This window comes from Pelobates fuscus, chromosome 2, assembly GCF_036172605.1.
Source record: "Pelobates fuscus isolate aPelFus1 chromosome 2, aPelFus1.pri, whole genome shotgun sequence".
NCBI lineage: Eukaryota > Metazoa > Chordata > Amphibia > Anura > Pelobatidae > Pelobates > Pelobates fuscus.
The window spans coordinates 357,337,397-357,361,802 of NC_086318.1; the positions used below are offsets into that span (position 1 = coordinate 357,337,397).

The window sequence follows — 24,406 nt, forward strand, 5'->3', positions numbered from 1 at the left end:
CTAGACACACCAAGGCAGTTTATACCTGATTAAGTGCAACATTTCTCTTGCACAAGCTGTTCTCAAGCTTATAAAACAATTAGCTGCATGTGTGTGTGCTTGTCCTTCTGTCTACTTTTTACCAAATAGCATATGGCATCTACCTCTGTGCCTGTCACACTGAAAAAATATTTTCAGATTGTAATTATTGTTACTTAAAGGGACACTATAGTCTTATTAAGCCGTTTTTGTATCTCACTGCTCAATTCTCTACCATTTAGGAATTGAAATCATGTTTGATTCTGTCCTTGCAGCCCTAGCCGCCCTCCTCTGGCTGTACTAACACACAGCCTGCATGGAAAAAAAAAAGTTTCATTTTCAATCGGATGTTAACTTGCTTTAGTAGTTATAAAAATAAATAAATATCCTGCTCTTTAGAGGGATACTATAGTGCCAGAAATGCAAAGTTGTATTCCTAGCAGTATTGCTCCCCCTTCCTCCACCCACCCTTTATTTAATTACCTTATCCCTGCGATCGATGGGTGTCCTCATGTTGGGTGTCCGTTTTATTCAAGGAAGACCTCTAGTGGCTCTCTGGTAGACAGTCACTAGAGGCTGACTTAGCGCTGCAATGTAAACATTGCAGTTTCTCTGGAACTGAAATGTTTAACATTGCAGCAATAGGTGCAAAAGGGATACTGAAATCCAAACCACTTCAGTGAGCTGAAGTGGTCTGGATGCCTCCAGTGTCTTTTTAAATTGAAATGTAATCACACAAGAGGCTCCTACAAAGTATAGCAAGATATTACCACGTAAGCGATAAGATATTCTAAATTAAACAGACTGTGCAATAAAGCAAGCATATACATTTAATCACACTTTATAGAAAGTGTTTAGAAAGACTTGTACACGTTAAATGCAGTGATTTAACTTCTAAATGGCAGAGAATTGAGCAGTGAGCCTGCAGTAGCATGATCTATACATCTCCCTTTATGTGTGGTTAGCTGACAAAAATAATCTTTTAATATTGTAATATGGAATTACATTATAATTTGTAAAGAAAAGACCATAAGCTTTTTTGTTTTTCTCTCTTTCAAAAAAAACAGCATGCGGTAAATAGATCTAATTCATGTGCTCCTGTTTCTATTCATTTAGTTTGTCCTCAGCTACTGTTCAGGGATATTGATATATCATCACAAACGTAATGCTTCTAAAACACTCCTTTCCAAGTTTATAGTGTGTCACAGAATAGTACTCTTTAAAATGAAGGGCTGACCACTGAATGCAGCTGTAGGATTTTAACATATTATTTGCTTTAACTTCAGATTTACAGCACCCATTTCAACAGAGATGCCACAATTTCTAATCTTTTGCCACTCTTTAAACGCATCGACCTCTCTCAAGACAATGAATGGTATGTTTTGCTATTTAATCTCCATCAGTAAATTCTTACTTGTTGATTCCATTGTTCATATTCTCGATGGTCCTCATTCATAGATTTGGACTCAACCTTTTGTGAACATGAATATTTTCTCTCTTTGTAATTTATAAAATTTCAATGTACATGTTTGGTCTGATTTCAGCAGCTTGGGCTGTCGACGCTGTTCCCTGTTTCTGGGTCAACCGACTATGGGTCTCCAAAGTGAGAATTGGTGGCCCTGAAAAGCACACAGTGGTTATGGTTGTTAGGTTGCCCCTGCCACAGAGAATTTGTTATATGAAAACAAACCTGCATACATGTGTTATTTGGCTAGCAAACATATTTTTGTGTACTTGATATTAAAATACTGTTATGAGAAGTACGTAAATGTGTTTAGCAATATGCAAATTGATGAGTTTGCATTTTTTGGGGGGTGGTGGGGAGACTTGCATGACATATAAGTAGGTGCAATCTCTCTTCCATTATGTTATATTGTATTTGGATGTTCTTGGTGTAACTCTGTGGATCTGAGTGATACTATTTCATAGAAATAAACTCTTCATCTATTAAGAGAAGTAAAGTTCTTGTCATTGACTTACTACAAGTGTGTGTGTATATATGTGTATATATATATATATATATATATATATATATATATTCATATTTTCATCCCCCTAGACAAAGGTGTGTCGGCACCTGAAAAACCATGATTTGGTTTCATACAAATAACTGATCAACTACATGTTCCAAGTGTAACATATAGCTAATAGATTAAGCCTCAAAGGGTTAAAGGGACACTACAGACCCCTAAAGCACCTTTGCTTGCACACATTGCTGTTGCCTAAGCTTATTTTTTTTTTTAATGTATTTATTTTTTAATGCCAAAACAAATTCTGAATTGTTGTTTCCTGGAATATGTGACAAATGTCTTCTGTTTTATAGGTACAGAGTTCTTGAAGAGGCAACAGTTCTGCTGGTCCAGGAAACGTCAATAAAAGATGATCCTGCCCTGAGCACTGGAATGTTAATGATCCTGATGCCATACTTGGTGTTTACAAACAGTGACACGAACTCTGCTGAACAGAAAATGGCCCAGTATCTGGCAAGGAGTGGTATATGTGACCTTCTTCCTCTCCTGAAGGGCTGGCCGGAAGGTATGACAACTACTGTCCGAGTGGAAGTTATAGCTAGATAAAAGCTGATGAAGACATGTTTATTGGGTTAATATTAATGTTTCCGTAACATGTCGGCTCACAATTTTCACTTGTGGCTACTTATTTGTGAGTTGACATGTGTCTTGTGACCCACTGACTGTGAGACTAGTGGACACATTTTGTGCTTGGCCTGTTAGGCCAAAAGGAACATAAACCACAACAATTTAAACATCAAGGATTCCTAATTCTTTTGTATTTGTTATTAAACAACTTTGCCCAACAAGAACATAGTTTTGACTGTTTGACAACAAGCTACTCAAAAATATTTTTAAAATGATGATCCTTTCATCAAAGTATTGAAAGGAAATAGATTTTTTCCCCCCCCATAAGTACGTGTATAATAAAAAAAAAAATTGAAAAATCATCCCTACCTATAGTACATGACCAGATCTTTCAGCCATATGCAAATATACCTTGGGTCGGACCGTGTTTCAAAACTATAACTATCCTGGCACACCTGATTCAAAGGTGAAGACACCGTTTTGGCAAAGGCTTAGGAGGTGACGAAACGTTTTCACTTTTGTACACCTTATAAAGACTGCCTTCTGAAAGAAACCATCAGGTGTTCTAGGATAGCTATATTTATCACTGCTGGATGTTTTTGGGAATCTGGAGCACCCTGGTGGTGGACGTATTCCGCTTATAATAATATCGTGTGCATTACCCCTCTACATTTTGGGAATGTTTGGAAACTGACAATCTCTATAGTCTTCCCTGTTTTTGTGCAGGGAGTGAGTGAGGGAAAATCATAGAAATTGTCTGTTTTCACACACTGCTTAAATGATGGTGCATGCGGAAGGATCCCGTCATATACTAAAGGTAGGGAAGCATTTTTTCTCATTTTGTGTACATATACTTCATTTAATAAAAAAAACCTTATTTTCAATACTTAATGAAAGGATTACAGTATATTCTTAAATGTTTTGAGGTGACAGTTGTTCTTTAAACACGGGATAATTTAAGATTAAACAGTGAGTATCGTGGTTTACTTGTAACTGTGTTTTTCTAATATATGTAAAACTATCATATGCGCTCAATAAGTGTGTTTTATTCACAGTGCTTGATGACACAGTAAAAAATGCTAAGCCTGCACAAATACTTGCTCTGGTAAATGGCAGTCTGGTCCGACTGTTGTTAAAGAATATGACTGCGCTGGATGCCTCTTCTTGTTTGCAAATGGTAAATCCGTATAATGTTTGTAAACATGTGATAATTTCCAGAATGGATACCCTTATGTGTCAATTCTCAGCAGATACTTGAGCGTGTCTGGATTGTCATGATGAAGTCTCCCTAGGTTCAGAAGTGCTTTGAAAATATAAGTCTATTACTTTCATCCACTGCCCTACCCAATCCCCTTATACAGTGCAGAACCAGTAGCTTTTACAGAGATGAGTTGGTATAGAACTGTCTTTATTAGATACGTAATTAAACTTTGTGTCATGCACTCACTCCTATGAACCTCCTGGTTTAGTTGCAGATGCAAGTCCCCTTTACTGGACTCCAGTAGATAAATCCAGTGATGCTGGTGATATAAATGAGATGATATTCAGCCATCGAATCAAAAAAGTGTTGCAACATTTTACAAACTTCTGTGTCTTTCTCAAAGCAATGGACATTGAAGGCTGCCAAAACATTGTCGCTATTTTGGGATTGATAGTTGAATAAAAGTTCCCTTAAATCACCAAGCAGCAGGCTGAGAGGAGACCTTACCAGACTTAACTTTCAGAGAACAGACCATGTCTCTTCAAATCTGTAATAATGCTGATGAATAGCACTCCATACCCTGCCACTTGCAAATACTAGATAGTTGCTGTTAATTTTTATGGTACATTCAGTATATTTGGAGCAGTAATTATCAGTCTCTATATGTATGTAGTATGTCAAACCCTGCTTCTTTGCTGTTTTTCATTATTTGATTTTAAGGCTTAAAGGAACACTATAGTCACCTAAATTACTTTAGCTAAATAAAGCAGTTTTAGTGTATAGATCATTCCCCTGCAATTTCACTGCTTAATTCACTGCCATTTAGGAGTTAAATCACTTTGTTTCTGTTTATGCAGCCCTAGCCACACCTCCCCTGGCTATGATTGACAGAGCCTGCATGGAAAAAAAAAACTGGTTTCACTTTCAAACAGATGTAATTTACCTTAAATAATTTTATCTCAATCTCTAAATTGAACTTTAATCACATACAGGAGTCTCTTGCAGGGTCTAGCAAGCTATTAACATAGCAGGGGATACAAAAATCTCAAATAAACAGAACTTGTAATAAAGAAAGCCTAAATAGGGCTCTCTTTACAGGAAGTGTTTATGGAAGGCTGTGCAAGTCACGTGCAGGGAGGTGTGACTAGGGTTCATAAACAAAGGGATTTAACTCCGAAATGGCAGAGGATTGAGCAGTGAGGCTGCAAGGGGCATGTTCTATACACCAAAACTGCTTCATTAAGCTAAAGTTGTTCAGGTGACTATAGTGTCCCTTTAATGATATATATATATATATATATATATGTTTGTATGCAGTGGCGTACACACAACCCATGGGGCCCCGGTGCGAAAACTGATCCGTGGGCCCCCCCCCGCGCGCGCGCTTACTCTGCGCGGGCTGGGGCCGCAACACATGGCGGCAAGCACCTGGTCGCAGGGCTGCGACCACGTTATGTACGCCAGTGCATGCATAAACACATACACTTAAAGGACCACTACAGACACCCAGATCACATCAGCTCAATGAAGTGGTCTGGGTGCCAGGTCTCTCTAGTTTTAACCCTGCAGCTGAAAACATAGCAGTTTCAGAGAAACTGCTATGTTTCACTGAGGGTTAATCCAGCCTCTAGAGGCTGTCTCATTGACAGCCGCTAGAGGATTTTCTGCGTTTCTCACTGTGAAAATCACAGTGAGAAGACGCTGAACGTCCATAGGAAAGCATTGAGTAATGCTTTCCTATGGGCGGTTTGAATGCGCGCGTGGCTCTTGCCACGCATGCGCATTCGGAGCTGAGAGGCGGATCGGGGCGGAGAGATCCCCACACGCACACATTAACTGACAGACACACACTCAGTGACAAACATACATACACACTCACTAACAGACACACACTCTAACACTAACACGCACACTCCAACACACACTCTAATACTAACACACACACACTCTAACACTAAGACAAACACTTACACACACACACTCTAACACACTCACTCACTAACATACACTCACTAACATACACACACACACACACACTAACTAACATACACTAACATACACTCACTAACATACACTCACTAACATACACTCACTAACATACACTCACACGAACATACACTCACACGAACATACACTCACACTAACATACACTCACTAACATACACTCACACGAACATACACTCACACGAACATACACTCACACGAACATACACTCACACGAACATACACTCACACGAACATACACTCACACGAACATACACTCACACGAACATACACTCACACGAACATACACTCACACTAACACACACTCACACTAACACACACTCACACTCACACACACTCACACTCACACTAACACACACTCACACTAACACACACTCTCACACACACACACGTTTTTTTTTTTTTTTCTATTTAATCCCCCCAGCCTCCTTACCTGTGGGAGAGCTGAGGGGATTCCCTGGGGTCCAGTGGTGTCACCCGGCGGGCAGTCAGGCTGGCGGGCGCGCGAGGGAGCACTGTCCCCTGGGTGCTCCCTCGCGCGCCGCGTACTGATGCCGGAGCCGGAAGATTACGTCATCTTCCGGCTCCGGTTTCAGTGCGGTGCGCGAGGGAGCTGAAGAGGGAGCACTCAGGGGACAGTGCTCCCTCGCGCGCCCGCCAGCCTGACTGCCCGCCGGGTGTAAGCAGGGCCAGCCTCGGGGGGCCCGGAGGTGGCCGGCTCCTGGGCCCCCCAGGAGAAGAGGCTGGCCCAGTGAGTACATACCTGGGTCGCAGGGCGGCCGGGCCCGGTCGCAGCCGCGACCCCTGCGACCCCGGTATGTACGCCACTGTTTGTATGTAGATACGTGTGTGCAACATATACATTGTCTCACATCACATGTTTATGCAGATGGAACTCATGATACAGGAAGTTGAAAACGATTCTGACAAGGTGAGGCAGAAGGTAACATTCCACCTTGTCTCCTGCGCTCTCATCCAAGCATGCTGTAGCCAACAGGACCTCAACACCGCTGCTCAGGTTTTCCAGCTACTCGAAAAGAGAATTAAAATGATTGATGTATCAGTATCAACAGAGGTAATAACCTTTTTATTGTTTCTAGAAAGCGTGCATGTTTAACGTGTCTGTTAGTTATCATTTTAAAAAGTCCTGGGCAATACCAAATATCCCCAGAGATCTAGATTTCTAAATCTAAAATCCCCAGTGTTTTTCCAGTGTAAGTTTAAATGTGCCTATTTCTTTCAATTGTTCACTTTTCTATAATTTTACCAAGTAGTACATTTGTTTTGTGACCCTTGTGTTACTGCTGTCATGGCCACATTTCCATACATCACATCCCGTGGGTCTGTAGCCACCTCTCAAAATTGTTGGCATGTATATTTCAACATGACATATTATTGTAAACAATATTTACACGCTCTATTTTACTAGACCGGCTCCTACGTATTTGTGTTCAGAATGTTACGCATTGAATTAAGTTTCTTTGTACCTATCTACAATGGACAAATATTAATCTCGAATACTGCTAAGCATGCCTGATCTAATCTTATTTTCCCAGGAAATCAACAAAAAATGGCTTCTGGACACTATGAGTGAGGATCATCTACAAGTACAACTGTTAAGTGAATACATAGAAAAACTTAATGCTGGACACTCTACACTCAAGGAAGAAGCTGTTTTGCATATGGTTCTTTTGAGAAGCTTTATACGCAGTCTCCGGTGTCCAGATTCCTTTTCTAAAGGTGAGCTTTTTCCCCACACAAAATATACCACTTGGCCCTTTTACTGGTGCCCAGGGAGGAAACTTCTGTATTGGGGTTGGGCAGATGGGTACCCCAGGACTTTGGAGTTAAATTGTTTGAAATTAGTTTAGCTCCATATGGTAAAATGGTGGCCAGGACCTCCAGACACCATACTAAAATAACCTTGTTTTGCTTTTTAAATGACCAGCCTCTGTATTGTTAATGTAATAAATATGTGCTGCTTAAAATGAATTATGTTTATAGTTTGTCTTAATTTATCCAATTGACCTGTTTTATAAAATGGCTGTATTCCCTATTGCTAGTTCCACTACAGATTATACTGAAGTACGGACTTTGTGTCTGACATAGTTGCATTGTGCTTACTGTTGCTTCGGCAGAACAAATTGCTCCATTTTTTAAAGAGAGGTTTTATGTGTAATTTGTCCGCAAAACCTGTAATAAAGTTAGAATTACTTTCGAGTGGCACGCTGGCATTTTAAAGGGATGTTTCACAATGATAATGGTAAGTGCTGAAAGTAAAAATAACTTGTATTATACTTGACATTCAAGACACTGAAATAACTAAAGGAATTTTATTTAAATTGCTACATCGAGTATAAAACAAAAACCCGACAAATCCCAAAACAAGATTCTTAAGTACTTTCTGCAATATTTACTTGGCTTTTGGTAAGTGAAGTAACAAAATAGTTCTGGTTTGATAAGTCTGCGATGGAAACCTTTTTTACGTGTTCTATGCGCAGTTCAGGATGATACCATGTTTACTAATAACAGACAGAACAATGTCATCTGGGATTTCGAGCACATAGATGTATGGCATGCTTAACATTTAATGCTGTACATTGATTTATTCTCCTGTCTTATCCACAGGTGAAGTTTGGTGGAATCCCGAGACTATGGATAGTCCGAGCAAAATCTACTTGCAGATCCTCATTGGCCTGTTTGAAGTGATCATTTGGGGTGCCAGTGAAGGTCCATATGCCATCAACTTTAGAGCTCTCATGGGTTGCTTATTTCAGGTATACATTGTGTAATTTCTGTGTGTGTCGTATGCTGCAAGAGTCACATGTTGGATAGACTTGTGCATGGCGGGAAAGTTGGGTAGAATTATATTTCCCAAATTGTAAATTTTGTTTAGGATGTCCAACGATCGTTCATATGCCTGCTCCGTTCAGCCAAATATCGTCCATCGAAAAGTATTCTTGGAAACATTTGAACAAACTAAAAAAGGGTGTGAAAAACAGGCCAATCAGCGTACTGGAAAATATTTATATCAAGTACACAAACATTTAGATTTCAGGACGCTGATGGGAATGTTTTCCTGCCATTTGGTTCACAGATCAATTGAGGAAAAAGTACCCAAACAGAGGGGGAAAAGAGGGGAGGATCAGTGAAAAAAAATCTATAGTTATCTTTTTCAGTTCCTCTTTTTTTCCACCCTCTGTTGGTGATTTCTTGCTTAATCTGTGAATAAAGTCAAGATTTAGTGTCTCATTCTACCATCATTATATCATTACACCATGGCTCACAACTTTTCTTTCCTTCTTTAAGGTACACCTAACAGATCATGTGGAACTTTTTAGTTTTCTATCTGTCTTGTGGACATACAGCTGTAATCTCTCCAAACCTTTGGACTGCACAGTAAACGCAATTCTCCAAACCCGCGCACTGTATATTGGTCACAATTTACTGGCATCCCAGGCAGCTCAGAAAAAGAGACAATTTACTTCCATCTCCTTCCCAGGTAGAAATTAATATATTGACAGGTTGTGTTTCTATGTAGATATGTGATGTATGAATTTTGTAAACTTTTTCCCTGTCTTTTTTTTTTTTAGTAACTGTATCTTTGCTGGTTAACTTGATGAGCCCTGTGCGAGAGGTTCGCAGGGCAGCCCTCATCTGTTTACAGGCTCTCTCTCCTGTAAGGGATTCCCCATTCATTCCTGTTCTACAAGGTGTGCTGCAAAAATCGGAAGAAATAGTTGCTGATTCTACGTATGTGGTTCAGGTAATAAAGAATTATGGAGTATTAAGGGAAATGTGGGTTTCAATTATCTGCGGTACTGGTGTATAAATGAGTCCCCTCTAGCTTTACAGACCATTGTAAAAGGCTGCGCAGTAAATGTATACTTTACTAAAGGGCTCACATTTTCTACAAGCCTGTGAACCATTGACAAGAGAAAGTTCACGTCTGGCAACTGAGCCCTGTCTTCCACTGTCTAAGAGAATCTTTATGGGCATTCTATTTCTATAACTAAAAACAGATATTTTAAATTTGAAATTTCCTTATCTTTTGATGCTATGCCAACTTGACATATGCAAGCCATATGGAGGTTAGCTTAAAATGGCAATATGTGCTGGAGAGGGTTAGCTGTGGCTTGTAAATGTTAGGCCAGGCTAGTAGTACAGGATTTAAACTCCAAATGGCCAAATGCTATGTTTTTATGACACACGTACTGTGTAAAAGTGGCTATACTGTGGATTACACTGTAAATGTATGTTATTTTTTGCTCCGTGTAAATGTGTTTTCTGTTGCTTTAACTCCACAGACGTTAGGTTGTGTGTTTGAGGACTTGCAGGCACAGAAACTTTCTGTTGCTTTGGAGAATCTTCTTAGTCTTCTACAGTCACCCAGCTGCCCGTCCTATATTGGGAAAGTATTGATGAAGACACTTGGTGATGTCAATGGAGAGGTTTGTTTAATACGTTATCTGTTATCTTTATTTAGTTTTTTCATTTTGTTTCTTTCCCTCAATATTACTTGAAAGAACTAGATGCCTCTACAACCCCCATGTAATTTGCTTATATATGACACGAATAGTTACATACCTTGTACCACTGGACATCATTTAATAGACTCATTGGTATTGTGTTCTTTAAAGATTGTTGAGAAGGAGATTAGTTTGAGTTTGTGGTTTATCATTTTTTTTTTTTTCTCTTCTCTTGCTTAAAGCGGCTTTGTCAACGTCTGGGGCCTTTGCATAATTTGGCGGTGACTGGCAGTGCAGTGATTGAAGGGAGTCTGTCCCTCTCAGCCGCTGCCAGTCTTCTAAAGCCCCTGACGCTCTAGCTGCCAGAAGCAAATGTCTGCTTTCTATTCTAGCGCATGCACGAGAGAACAGCACTGAGATCTACAGAAGATCCCAAAAAAGCCTTTTTTCCCTAAACCGTCACTAGTGACTGCCGAGGGCTTGACAAAAGAGAAAAGCGTGGGAAAAGTACTTAGACAAGTAGATTCTACTTTGTCTTAGTAAATCTTTTGACTTGATTGGAAATTCAGTAAAATATTTTATCTTTATGAAATACACATTTTGGATTGGGTGACATAGCTGATTGAATCCTAAAAATGTGCCATGAAGCCAGATTCAGCTGGAAAGTCCTGTCGTCTAGTGTAAAGCATTGCTATGTAATTAATTTACTAATCAAGACCGTTCCCTTTGGGTCCTCTGTGATTAATGCATTGATTTTAATATGTAGCATATGAATTCTGCATACCGCAGGATTATGACTACTGATTGTAAAGATATAAGACACAAGAATAAACCTAAAGGAACATTCTAGGCTGAAGATAAACTTTTAAAGGCACTGTTTAAAAAAACAAAAAATATTGATGTAGATTCTCGCCTTTGAAGTTAATACATTTGCTATGAATTCCCAACCATTACAGCTTGCACCATGACCTGTACCATGACCTATCAAATAGTGCTGTCACATCTCTCAGTGAGGGTGCTTGTAGGACAGCGATAATTGCAATTCTAAATGTCCGGGAACAAGGCAGTTTTTTCCACAATAGAAAAAAAAAAAAAAAAGCATGCATTTTTGTGCTGCTTGAAGCGTGTCTCTAAATTTGTGACCATCTTAAATTTGTTGAAGAGAAACCGAACCATACAAAATGCTGGTTGAAATGGCTTTTCAGGCGATAAAAGCAACTTGTTTTCTCTCACAGGTTCTCCTCACGCAGCTCCTGCCTGTGTTGGAAACTTTGTTGGACATGGTTTCTTCTCCTACAAGACAGATACTGAAAGATCAAGCTGTTCTGTTGCACCTCTGCTTGTGCAAGTTTAATGAGCATTCTGCCCCACTTCTGGCCAAGAACTCCCAATGCCTGGAAATCTTCATTCGAGCATTGCAGACCACTCAGACCTCCCATCCAGGAATGCCTTCTCCGCAAATCATTGCGCTCGGACAAGTACGTTTTCTATTTCAAAGTGGGAGGTGAAGGGTGTCTTTTCTAGAAACTAGCACTGTTCTATTTGGTAGTATTTCTAATACTTTTCAATTTTATTAATGTTTATTTTTTTAATGTGCATGTGATGTTACATTTAAACTTTCTTTATTCAGCTCACTATTTTATAGCTATTCTTTATTATGTTTCTTAATGTGTCTCTATCGGTCACTGCAGGTTTTTGTTTAGATGGTTATTGCTTCAGAATTTACCAATTAAGGATACTGGCTGCCATGAGATCTAGCAGCCGGTTTATTTACCGTATATACTCGAGTATAAGATGAGTTTTTCAGCACATTTTTTGTGCTGGAAACCCCCCACTCGTCTTATACTCGAGCGATTGTCTGTATTATGGCAACTTACATTGCCATAATACAGACAAGGGGCTGTTGGGGGCTGGCAGGAAGCTGTTACTTACCTCTCCTGTTAGCTCCCTTCTCTCACCTCCGGTCCTGTCAGCTCCCTCGTCCTCCGCGCCGGTCCGGTCAGCTCCCACTGCAAGTCCCAGTGTAAGTCTCGCGAGAGCTGCGGGGTCATACTGTGGCAACGCTCCGCGCGGCCGCGAGACTTACACTGGGACTTGCAGAGGGAGCTGACCGCGGAGGAGGAGGGAGCTGACAGGAGCTGCAGGAGAGGTAAGTAAACGCTCGCTGCCAGCCCCCTCCTACACAGCCCATCCACTGGACAACCAGGGAGTGAGAGCCCACCTCCCTGCCATGTATCAAGCAGGGAGGGGGGACGAAAATAAATAACATAATTTAAATAATAAAATGAAATATTAATAAAAAAAAGTATTACTAATAAAGCAAAAAATAATAATATTAAAATAATAATAATTAAAAAATAATAATAAAAATGCCCACCCCCCACCAAGGCTCTGCATCACACACGCACTGCACTCATACACACACTGCATTCATACACACACACACACACACACTGCATTCATACACACACACACACACACTGCATTCATACACACACACACACACTGCATTCATACACACACACACACACACACACACACACACTGCATTCATACACACACACACACACACACTGCATTCATACACACACACACTGCATTCATACACACACACACACACACTGCATTCATACACACTGCATTCAAACACACACACACTGCACTCATACACACTGCATTCATATACACACACACACTGCATTCATACACACTGCATTCATATACACACACACACTGCATTCATACACACACACACACACTGCTCTCATACACACACTGCATTCATACACACACACACACTGCTCTCATACACACACTGCATTCATACACACACACTGCATTCATTATATACACACACTGTAAATAAATATTCAATTAATATAATTTTTTTAGGATCTAATTTTATTTAGAAATTTACCAGTAGCTGCTGCATTTCCCACCCTAGTCTTATACTCGAGTCAATAAGTTTTCCCAGTTTTTTGGGGTAAAATTAGGGGCCTCGGCTTATATTCGGGTCGGCTTATACTCGAGTATATACGGTACTTAGAGCTATTTATGTACTTTAAAGCCGTTGATGATCGAATAATCAAGTTAGTGAATCAAATTAGTTTACTGTTCTAGATGTAGCTTAAGTGAAGTATAAATGTGCGAGAGCGAGTGGTTAATGTTTGTTTTTTGGGATGTTTGTTTTATGTGAATTCTTGGTACAATAATGGTTACATGTAAATTCTTCATCTTAGATCACCAAGTCTTTCTTTGCCGCTCTGGAAGATGGAAGTGTTCAGCAGAAAATTCTGGCTGTTCTTTTTGATCTTCTTTCAAACTGCAAAAATCCTGTCTGCGGCCAGGCTGTTAACAGTTCATTTAAAGCAGTAAGTCTACATGCTCTTCAGTGGTTATGTATTTATAATATTCCATGTCCTGGCATATTGCTGCTTTTTTTCCCCTCCTCACAACTGTTTTTCTATGTATATGATTTTGTAGGATCTATACTTTGCACTAACTGTAGAATATATACAGCTTCACTCCTGTTGGATATCCCATGGACATTGGCTGTTACATCAAGTAACTTTTAAGGACTAGCTAGTGGCATAGGACACGTGAGCCTTGTAACTGTACATTAAACTGATGGTTTTAGTAATGGGGGTCTTTAAGGGAACATTGTTGTTTAGTTTTGATCCTCACCTTCTGGTAGATGTTATTTGGATATTCCAGGTGATCCTTTTTATCTAAAACCCTTAGTGGGAGACAACACGTAACCTATTACAGTATTTAAGATTAAGACGTAACTGCTCTTCCCTAGACGATTTTAAAATTAAAGCATGGGAACTCAGACGCGCCTTTAAGGATAAGGGCTACCCGAATAGGGTCTTACGGAGAGCCTATACCAGAGCAATCAGTACCGAACGAGAATGTCTCCTTACTGACGACATAACACAGAAACAAGACGAGAAATTAATTTGATGCATCGCCACATTTGATGCGGGTTGGGACTTCATGATGGGAACCCTAAAACGATACTGGCCAATCTTGACATCTGATCCAGATGTCAAACAAGTAGTCACCACATTCCCCTCCGTGACAGCACGGAGAGGAAAGAACCTACGGACACTCTGGTACACAGCCATCTAGCCCCCTTAACCCCTTAAGGACACATGACATGTGTGACACGTCATGATCCCCTTTTATTCCAGAAGTTTGGTCCTTAAGGGGTTAAAAAGAGGAGGCAAAGATTATTTACCAAAGGGAACATATAAGTGTGGACACTGTAGTGCATGCGAATTCATAGACTAAAAAACAAAGGAATTCACTGACAGTGAGAATAGGGAGTCCTTTCCGATACGCTCCTTCTTTAACTGCAGGACAGAGGGCGTCATCTACCTACTCACCTGCTCATGTGGCCAAAAATATGTTGGCAAAACTTTTAGACCTTTCAAACTAAGGATAAGAGAACACGTCAATTCGGTCAGAAGACCTTTAGAGACCCCAATTTCACGCCATCTCAAAATTCACCACCAGAATTCCGCTGACAAATTGAAATTCATAGGGATAGAATACATCCCACAAACCGCACGGAGGGGAGATTGGGACTCTCTGCACTCTCTCATTTAGGATGTTAATAAATTATAGGGACGTCCTCACTATTCCTATGTTTTGAATACATTACACTGTAAATAAATACACCACTTTTGCATTTAGATTTATATGTACATATTTTTGTTTATGTTAAAATGTCATGCCTCCTTCGCAAGTCTATACCTTTAAATTAGGCACCATGCGACTGACATGACATTATAGTTCCAACTTATGGGCTGCATGATATTGTACCCTTTAGATTAACTGTTACAACAAGTACATCCAGTACTGATTACTATGTCCCCTAATGGGACTGGGGCACTACACATTAACCATAGGTTCCTTTCGCTATCCCCATGGACAAAGTCACTTCTCGTTCCTGGGGGCGGATACCACTCCGTGTCTGTGTGTGAACACGCCTCACCGCCCACGTCAGATACCGCGTAATATGACGCGGCTGACAAGGGGCACGGCTAGAGACGTCTCACACACACACCCCCACTCTTAGCATCACCTACTGGTCCGCGTCATATGACGCGGCCGGGAAAGGCGGAACCCAGTGAGTGACCCGACCAATAACAGACGGACGTGAACGGCAACCCACGTGACCGCACACAGCCGGCAACAGTTATCATCACGTATTAAGGTATTTAAACAGCTACAGGGAACTTAACAAGTTAATTGCTCCTGATGACGGCGTGCTGAAACGCCGAAACGCGCGTCGAGCTAGCCTTTCATTTATTTATTTAATTTGCACTTTTTTGATAGCACTTATGGATTAATTTATATTTGATTTATTTAAGTTATTTAGACAGGCAGGGACTTGGATTCTAGTAGGCACTAGTGGGTTATCCACTGTGCTGAGGTACTTAGGGACAGTTTACCCTCTACAGGGCCTTCTGTTTGGGCTGAGTAACGTGGGGTTTACTAGGGTCTCTCTTTAGAGACTGCATTTCTCCCAGTCTCGCTCCATTAAGTCTTCTCAACTACTTTGAACCATTTACTGTGAGGCTTCACATTTCTGGGGGGATAATTTTCTACCTTTGAAATTAGGACATTAATCAGCTTGCTTCTGCCTAAGTGAGCAGCTGTTTCTGTATATATTCCCCTCTGATTGGTCTATCACTACCCTCCTATCTATTTTATTTACTTATGTTTTCCCTTAGGATGATTAAAAGGTAGGGACTTCCTCCACTAAATTACTCTCCACATGGGCTTCCTTTAGCCCTTCCTCTTTCTTCTTTTTCTCGTTCAATATTTGAGGGTTATTCCCTACTCTGGGAGAGTAATTTTTAGGGCCTTCTGGCACTTATTCATTGGTCACTTTTTCTGAATCAGAGCCATCATTATCTCATTTTTTTTTTTTTAGATTTCAATAAATGCAGCCCATGTCAGCGCAGAGCTTGAACCTCCAGGAAGAGACAAAAGTGTTAGTACTGTCCGTCAAACTAGGAGAAGTAAAATGCAGCAGCAGCAGCAAAGGTATGACGTCGCTCCTCTGTAACCAAACTGTACGTAAGACTTGCAGGGCTCTTAGCTACTTTTTCAAGACATAATCTATTGAACTCCAATTAAGTTCTAGACCACAAGTGGTCATTTGTGCTGTCTAATTTACTCGTCATGTCAGATTAGTATAATTATTATTATGTTGAAAATACACACCTATATATCATTTTTCATAGGTATTTGGTTTGCTATTGAATTTCCATTCTTTCTCTCACCTGCAGGAAATTACAAGCTCCCGATAACACACCAGAAGAACAAAATATCAACTGGCCAAGGACCACTATTATACTGGAGCTGCTACAACACAAGAAGAAGATTAAAGACCCACAGCTCTTAGTGCCATCACTCTTTTACCTTCTCTCCAGGTATTTTTTAGTTTCTCATTTGAAATTAAAAAAAAAGGAATTGAATCGTTTCAAACTGTAATTCTATAATTATATGTAGCTCATATTTGATATAAATATTTTAATTGTAAATCACCTAACATTTAGTTTTTGTGTTTTGTATCCCTAGGTGCTTAGAAATTTCAGCTACTGAACAAGAGAATTTGGAATACACTAAGCAGCTGATCCTCAGCTGTCTGCTTGGCGTCTGTCAAAAGATTGTATCTGATGAGGAAAGAAACCCAAAAGGTGCGTATCTATTTACTACAATTATTTTTGAGGCCAGGTCGCACGGCATGTATGGGTGAGGTGTGACGTTTGCAGAATGTATTGTAGAATAATTATCAGGGTTGTGTATGTAGATCCGTCACTTTATACCATTTTTAGTGGTTATGGCACCAGGGTCTCTGTTGTGTCATACATTACTTAATTTGGTCCTCCGAGCCCCCGTGATTCTTCCAATCTTCTGTTATATCACTAATGTCGAAAGCTTTAGCGATATTAATGTGGTGCTTCTTTGGACATCATGCATTGGGTGAGATTGTCAGCTTATGTTCTTAATGGATATTGCTAAAGCAGAATGGGAACTCCCACTCTAGCGATAACACAGAATACCTTAAGGACACTGTGTTCTAAGAGGAGCCAGGTAATTCTCAATAAAAAAATAAAAACAATACAGTTTGACTTCTTTGTGTGTGTTGGTGCTTGGTAATGCCTGGCACAAACCATTACAGTATATAGTTGTTGTGGTTATGGTGCGTAGAGTGCCTCTTAACACCGTCATATCACAGATCCCAGACAGATCAGATTCTCCATCAGCCCTAACACCTCCAATATCCCATTCTCTTCTTTGTGTGAATTAGCCAACTTTAGCCTTATGCTAATCTGTGCCCTATTGAGGAGGTTACGATACCAATATCAAATCTGACAAACTAGAGTGTGGATAGTTGTGATATAAAATTGAGCAGTGCGTTCAGGTGCTGTTTTCTGAACCGTACATAGTCTGTCTATACAGGATTATATATTAAAGTGTGAATTATCAGGAATTTAAAGTGAATTTAAAACTGGCAAAATGTCAACTTTTTTTTTTTGTTGGGTTGTTTTGACCAAAATTTTAAATGAGGTCACTTTGAATTCCCAACAATTCATGCTTTAGTGAATGGCTGCCTATAACCACACTAACTTTTTTAGAGAATGAAAACTAAAATTTTATTTTTTGGGCAACTCATTTTGTTCTTTGTTAAAATGAAAAAGACATGATCTGTAGCAAAATTGACAAACATACATGTAAGAATATTTTTAGTGCTGTTCACAGAATAACCTAAAAATAACTTCTAATATATCCAACTTTTAGATGTCCTGGATGAGGAGAAATTCAATGTGGAGTTGATTGTGCAATGTGTCCGGACCTCTGACATGCCACAGACACACCACCAAGCCCTGCTACTCCTTGGAGCTGCTGCTGGAATCTTCCCTGTAAGGACAAGCGACGTTTAGTTCATTGTACTTCGCCTGGTTAACAACCGTATCGTTTCGGCAATGTCAGAACTTTTTTTTGTTCCGTCTTAATTATTTCATTTTCAAGTCTTTTATTGTGAGAGTCACAAAACCTCTCAAAAGTTCTACTAGGAAAACCACATTTCTGACCTAATATAATGCACCCCAACTCTGTTAAAGTCAGATATTCCTAAAAATCTGACATGGTGGCACTACTTTTGTTTATCATGGAGACAATACTACTGCGATCCCTTCTGTTCTGCATTTATGAGCAAACTGCGATATTCCATGTTTAACCATGTACTCTTACTCTCCACTACAGGATAAAGTCCTGCACAATATTATGCCTATTTTCACCTTCATGGGAGCCAATGTCATGCGCCTTGATGACACCTACAGCTTCCAGGTCATCAGTAAGACTGTGCAAACTGTGATCCCTGCACTTATACAGGTAGGAGGGAATCTGTGTTGAACTTTTAGAATTTGTCTCCCATATTTTTATTCTGCGCTTCATTTTTAATTTAGTTTGTTAAAGTTATTAACTTTTTTTATACACCAAGTTGTCATACTCAGAATTAAGTTACCAAATATACCATTCGAACATACCAACATATAGTTCCAAATAATTCAAAATAATAAACACAAATCTCACCTTATCATAAATGATGAAAACTTTATATAATAATTATCATTCTTCATCTAGTTGTCAATATCTAGTCTTCTAACTAATACCTGCTTATCCTTACAGTTTGTATGGCTATATGTATTGTAACATAATGCAGTAGTAGGGGAAAAAATTTAGTTTAGTTTATTAATGGCAAGATATTGCCTGTTGAATTTTTTTCCCTTCAGTGTTCTTTTAACTTGCCATTGTAAACACACATTCTGTTGTAGTAAGTAGATAGTAAGGTGGTGATGCTTTTAAGGTGTTCTAATGTTTTCCATTGACACAGGCAGGTGAGGGAGCATCTGAAGAGGCCAGGGAAGATATGGAACAGGTGGTCGGAAACATTATCCATGTATTTGTGGATGCGGTTCCTCATGTCCCAGAGCACCGGCGGTTACCCATTTTGTCACAGCTAATCAACACTGTTGGGCCAAAGAGATTCCTCTGGATGCTGCTTGTTTTTGTTTTCCAACAACATGTTACAAAAACTGTTACTATGGCAACCAATGGAGAAAAGGATGCAGTACTGGAGAGAGATACCGAGTTCTGGGTATCTATCTGCTGCGAATTTAGTGTCTACGATCAAATTGAAAGTTTGATCCAATTACTGCAATTCCTTAGCAAGCTACCAGAAAATAAAGATGAAGGTAATTTTATGTATGAATATATATATATATATATTGTTATATTGCCCTGAACTATTGCACAGCTTGCTGGAGATATGTTTAAAGGGACACTCCAGCTTACAGAAGTACTTTGTGTGAGAAGCATCTCCCCTTAATTGCAGTTTATAAGTGCTGATTTCTATTTGAAATTGATGCTTGTAAACTCATATTGGAAACGCCTCCATGGCTGTCAATCCATGAAGCTAATGGAAGCGGCAGTCACACTCTGCTAGAGCGCACCTACCTTCAATTTCTGAGTTGCAAATTTGGATTTCTGGTAGGTTTGGCCAAACCTTGCACCGTTAAAGGGACACTATAGCCCCCCTCAAAAAAAAATAAAAATATAGATATCACAGAATTAGCCAGGCAGTGTGTGTTATATTGGACTTTTTATTATAACACTGTACTCCTCCAGCACTGACATAGCTTCCTCTGAGCAGCCGATCTGTCTCTCTGATGTCATCATCAGGCTTGATGACATCTTGTCCAATTAAATGCTTTTCATCGAGGAGCTTTAAATCCTATGAGATGCCTTGATTGACCATTCAGCATCCTCATACAATGCGTGAGGAGATTGAACATCAGGAAGATAAAGTGGTCAGGGTGCTTATATTAAGAGATGAAAAAGGTGGGAATAGTTGTGGTTGAAAGATGAAATTGTAAAATATATATTAAACCACCAGATTTAAATATAGAGTAGGGTGCGATTTATGTTTGTGTGTGTGTGTGTGTGTGTATAGACTTCATTACAATTTTCTCTTATTTTCTTGCAATTACAGATGAGCACGAGAAAAAAACAAGTAAGGCACGGAAGCCAAAATCCCAGGTTCCTGAAGTGGATCTCTTTAACATGGAGACTCACTCTGCTAAGCAGCTTCGACATTTCAAGTTCCTGTCTGTGTCCTTTATGGCACAACATTTAGCTTCACACAGTTTTGTTGGCAAGGTAAGCTCTGGCCCATGAAATACACAAAACCTAAATTCGATTTGATTTATCCATTTATTAGTGTGCTTGTTATATTGTAAGCTCTTTAAATAAGAATACTCTCCCTGGCTTAAATGTCACTTTACTTTTTAAAGGGCTAGTGTCACCTCCAACAAAGTACATTGATCAGATGACATAACGTGTACTTGGTAACTTTGCTTGTTTTAATCTAGGGATAACTGGTATTTTTAATAATGCACAGTCTGATTTATCTCAAGGAAATAAAATACTTTAGTAGAAAAAGACAACCTTACTTTGTAGAAGGCGGCACTCTTCCTAGTCTTACCTATAACAGGCGCAAGTTCTAAATAATTTGAAGTCCAATATTCTACAGATAATTTCTTCAACTATGTGTTGTTGACAAATTTGCCACATTTGTGTATATTTTTTTGAAAACATGGAAAAATACGCTGTACATTGTCAACCAACATTGTTTATTTTCACAAGTCACGCTTAAAGAAACGATTCAAGCACCATCACCACTGCGACTCATTGTAATGGCTATGCTGTATGGAAGTCATTGTTAAAGCCCCCTATTTGCCACCTCCATCAAATGCTTAAGTTATATCTTGCTTGTAATTGATAAGTTAAGCCGGCTGCTTATTATTTTTTTTTCCCAATTTCAGGTTGTTGAATGTGAGTTTGCTGAAAAGCTGAAAAAAATGGAACAGAGGTAAATTTTAGTTTTGCTTATTTTTTTTTATTTTTTTTCTTGATGCCTCTGGCCTGATTGTATGACTCAAATCTCGTTCACATGTGACAGCAGTGTCCCAATGAAAAATATATACTTTATTTTTGTTTCACTACTGTCAAATACTTCCTGCAAACAGCTGTTCCCTGTCACCAGAGTTAAAATGTTGGTTTTATTTGATCTCTGCGCAGGTTACTGGAAGATGTCCTCCATTATATCCATTTGATTGCTGGTTCAGTGGAAAGCAATGCAGACAAACCCACTGCAAAGTTCTGGCGAGCTCTTCTCAATAAGTCCTATGAGATGTTGGATAAGGTGAGTTCTTGTTTTTCAGCATGGTCAGAGCCATAATGAATAATTGTCAGGGCCTGTTATGTTCCCCTTTTATTTGCATGGAGTATTGCAGCTGATGATGTTACCCATCACCTTTTTAGCTCTACCAATGCGATTGACCATAAAGTGGGTTCAGAAGAAGCAACGACTGAAGTATTTAAGGCAGAAATAGCAAAACAATAAAAAAACGCGTAACATATACTATCAGCAATCTAAAACAGGCGGACATGCTTACCAGAGATGGAAATAAACAATCCAAAATAGCTAGGATAGATGCAGAGGAACTGCTTCAGGTCTGGGTCGCACTGACAATGGAGATTTATCACACTAACAGGCTTAAACTAGGGGCTTTCTTGTACACCCTTGAACTGTTGTCATCTTCTCAGTATGAGACTGTGAGACCACTGTCACCTAAAGGATACACCCAGGGACTCACCTCTTTATAGGTTGCTTTCTAGGTCGTCAGGGACAAGAGGTTTAACAAAAAAAAAACTAGTGGGCTATCGAAGGACAGGAAAGAAGAATGACGGATAAAGAGTGGGCAGTATTATTAATGTTCAAGTCCAAGTTATATTTCCTGTCCTTTCTGTTGTGAAAGGAGGAGGTACCCACAAGTCATTGCTGCTATAGCAGGAAAATGTCCTGTACTTCTACGGGTTTCTAGATATCTGAGCTCCTTCGTCATGATAGCGGAGTTTAGCTGTGACTCTACGTGGTTACTCTTCCAAGGTACATGCAGTCAAAAATGAAATAAAAGAACATCTTATATGGTTTTCCTTTAAATAATAATAAATAAATAACCTCATTAATACCATTAAAAGCATAGGCTTTTAAGACCAACCAGTACACAACTATAAGTCCTGCGCTCAGACTCCCATTACTCCTGGGCGGCAGCAATGACCAACCAGTGCCAAATGTTTACCTTCAATTTGTTTTCTGTTTTTCTTTATGTGGTCTTTTTTCTGTTTCTCTGATGTAGAACTTTTTAAAATGATTTATTTTGTTGTTCAATTGTATATTTTTTTCAATTTCTATTTACTTCTTTCTGTTTGGATTTAGTCCAGTTAATGGTTTGTGTTATTTATTTTTCATATGATTTTGTTCTCAAAAGGTCAATGCTTTGCTGCCTACTGAAACATTTATCCCAGTTATACGAGGGCTGATGTCCAATCAGTTGCCATCGGTAAGGCGTAAAGCTATGGATCTCTTGAATAGCAAGTTACAGCACCGAACACAATGGCAGAGCGAACAGGTAAGAATCAAATTTGTCTAAAAGCCTTTTTTTGCCAGAAGTATTTAGAACTCTATAGGCCAGGCTCAAAATTTCCACTTGCTAGGAGCCATTGGTAAGTGAAAATTGAACTCTGCCGAGTAGAAATTCACCCCTGGAGGATATGCTGTGGCTTCCAGTGGCAAGTAAATTTTTAGGCTTGACTAGTAGTATAAGACTACACATTTTAAGCCCTGCTAAAGGGCTATGATCATCAATGTTACTTAGCCTTGTCATACCTCTTCTCCTGTGACTTGTAGTTGTTATTTTTTATTAGGGATTTCTCTATCTTTTTTACATGGAAGGTTATATGCTGCTCCTCCACAACGGAGTATTCTGTTGTTTTTATTACACGGTATATCTGTGAACTGATAGATTCTGCCAAACAGTGTGTTTTTTATAGCTTCTATTTTAAGATCCAAACTGAAAATAAAATGCTAACACAGATTTAAAGGGAGCACGAAAGCAGGTAGATGGTTTGTACAGTATATGTATCAACATCTCTTAAACTACCAACACTAGTCCAGTTTTAGCAATATCCTTATTAGGAATACTTGGCCATTGCTATAATCATACAGAGGAGAGGAGAAATTAAAACAGCGTTCTATTCCTGCTCATTTGCATCGTGAGCCGTTTCTGAGCTTGGTCTCAACTGAATTGTAATGTCACTCCCTAAATCTTTAATATAAACTTAAAAAAAGTTTGGGTAATGCATTTCAATTCTTCATTACATCTTTTGTTTTATAGAAAAGTTTAGTAAACACGCATGGATAAATAAGTTTCTTACTTGTGTGCTTTTTTTTTTTTTTTTTTTTTTTTACTATTCTGTAATTGTTGTGTGCATGGTATGATTTTTTTAATGTTTTTATTTTTATTTTTTATCAGTCTTCTTTATGTAAATTCTATTTGTTTTTCTTTTGTATGATTTTAACAATTCTGGTACCTGATATATTAATGTCTGTCCTCTTATAGGTTGAATTGCTACTGGGTCTCATTCAAGACCTTCTTTCCATTGTACGTCGCAAACCAAACGTAGAGGAAGAAGAGCAGGCGATCAACAGACAAACAGCCCTGTACAGCTTGAAGTTGCTGTGCAAATGCTTTGGCTTTCAGAGGCCAGAGGTGTTTGTTCCAGTACTAAATGCTGCTGTGGACCTCATCGCTCCAGATAGCAAAGAGGAGAGGAATGTGATGGGCAGTGCACTTTTGTGCATTGCTGAAATCACCAGCACCATAAAGGCTCTAGCAATTCCGCAGCTTCCCAGGTAATTTCCACCAGGCTGTCTGTAGACAACACTCCTTTATTTGAACTTTCCATTTTCCTATATGGATTTAAAGTCCAGATAGATCACTAAATAAAAAATGCAGACCTTCACGGGGGCAAATAAAGGGTGCAATTAAACCCACAATCTGTCCAAACGTAATAAATATAGCCAGCGTTTTTATTTGTGGTCCTTTTTTATAAGTTTATGTTAAGTTTTTTATTTTATTTTGTATCATTAATATAATTGCTTATGTTCTGAGCTTTGTTAATATTATTATTAC

The 24,406-nt window shown here is 39.2% G+C and overlaps 1 protein-coding gene across 1 annotated transcript in view; it reads left to right on the forward strand.

The window, feature by feature from the left end:
* The window catches only part of HEATR1 (HEAT repeat containing 1), a 48,455-nt gene that overhangs the window by 17,508 nt on the left and 6,541 nt on the right, over positions 1–24,406 (forward strand). The window contains exons 14-35 of the mRNA XM_063443648.1: positions 1,305–1,393; positions 2,342–2,553; positions 3,671–3,792; positions 6,710–6,895; positions 7,377–7,560; positions 8,449–8,597; positions 9,130–9,322; positions 9,414–9,586; positions 10,128–10,271; positions 11,525–11,767; positions 13,529–13,660; positions 16,234–16,346; positions 16,592–16,735; positions 16,884–17,002; positions 18,108–18,229; positions 18,573–18,701; positions 19,204–19,564; positions 20,362–20,528; positions 21,194–21,240; positions 21,450–21,573; positions 22,703–22,843; positions 23,834–24,126. Of these exons, the coding sequence (XP_063299718.1) occupies positions 1,305–1,393; positions 2,342–2,553; positions 3,671–3,792; positions 6,710–6,895; positions 7,377–7,560; positions 8,449–8,597; positions 9,130–9,322; positions 9,414–9,586; positions 10,128–10,271; positions 11,525–11,767; positions 13,529–13,660; positions 16,234–16,346; positions 16,592–16,735; positions 16,884–17,002; positions 18,108–18,229; positions 18,573–18,701; positions 19,204–19,564; positions 20,362–20,528; positions 21,194–21,240; positions 21,450–21,573; positions 22,703–22,843; positions 23,834–24,126 (3,587 nt within the window). The remainder of the gene's footprint in view (positions 1–1,304; positions 1,394–2,341; positions 2,554–3,670; positions 3,793–6,709; positions 6,896–7,376; positions 7,561–8,448; positions 8,598–9,129; positions 9,323–9,413; positions 9,587–10,127; positions 10,272–11,524; positions 11,768–13,528; positions 13,661–16,233; positions 16,347–16,591; positions 16,736–16,883; positions 17,003–18,107; positions 18,230–18,572; positions 18,702–19,203; positions 19,565–20,361; positions 20,529–21,193; positions 21,241–21,449; positions 21,574–22,702; positions 22,844–23,833; positions 24,127–24,406) is intronic.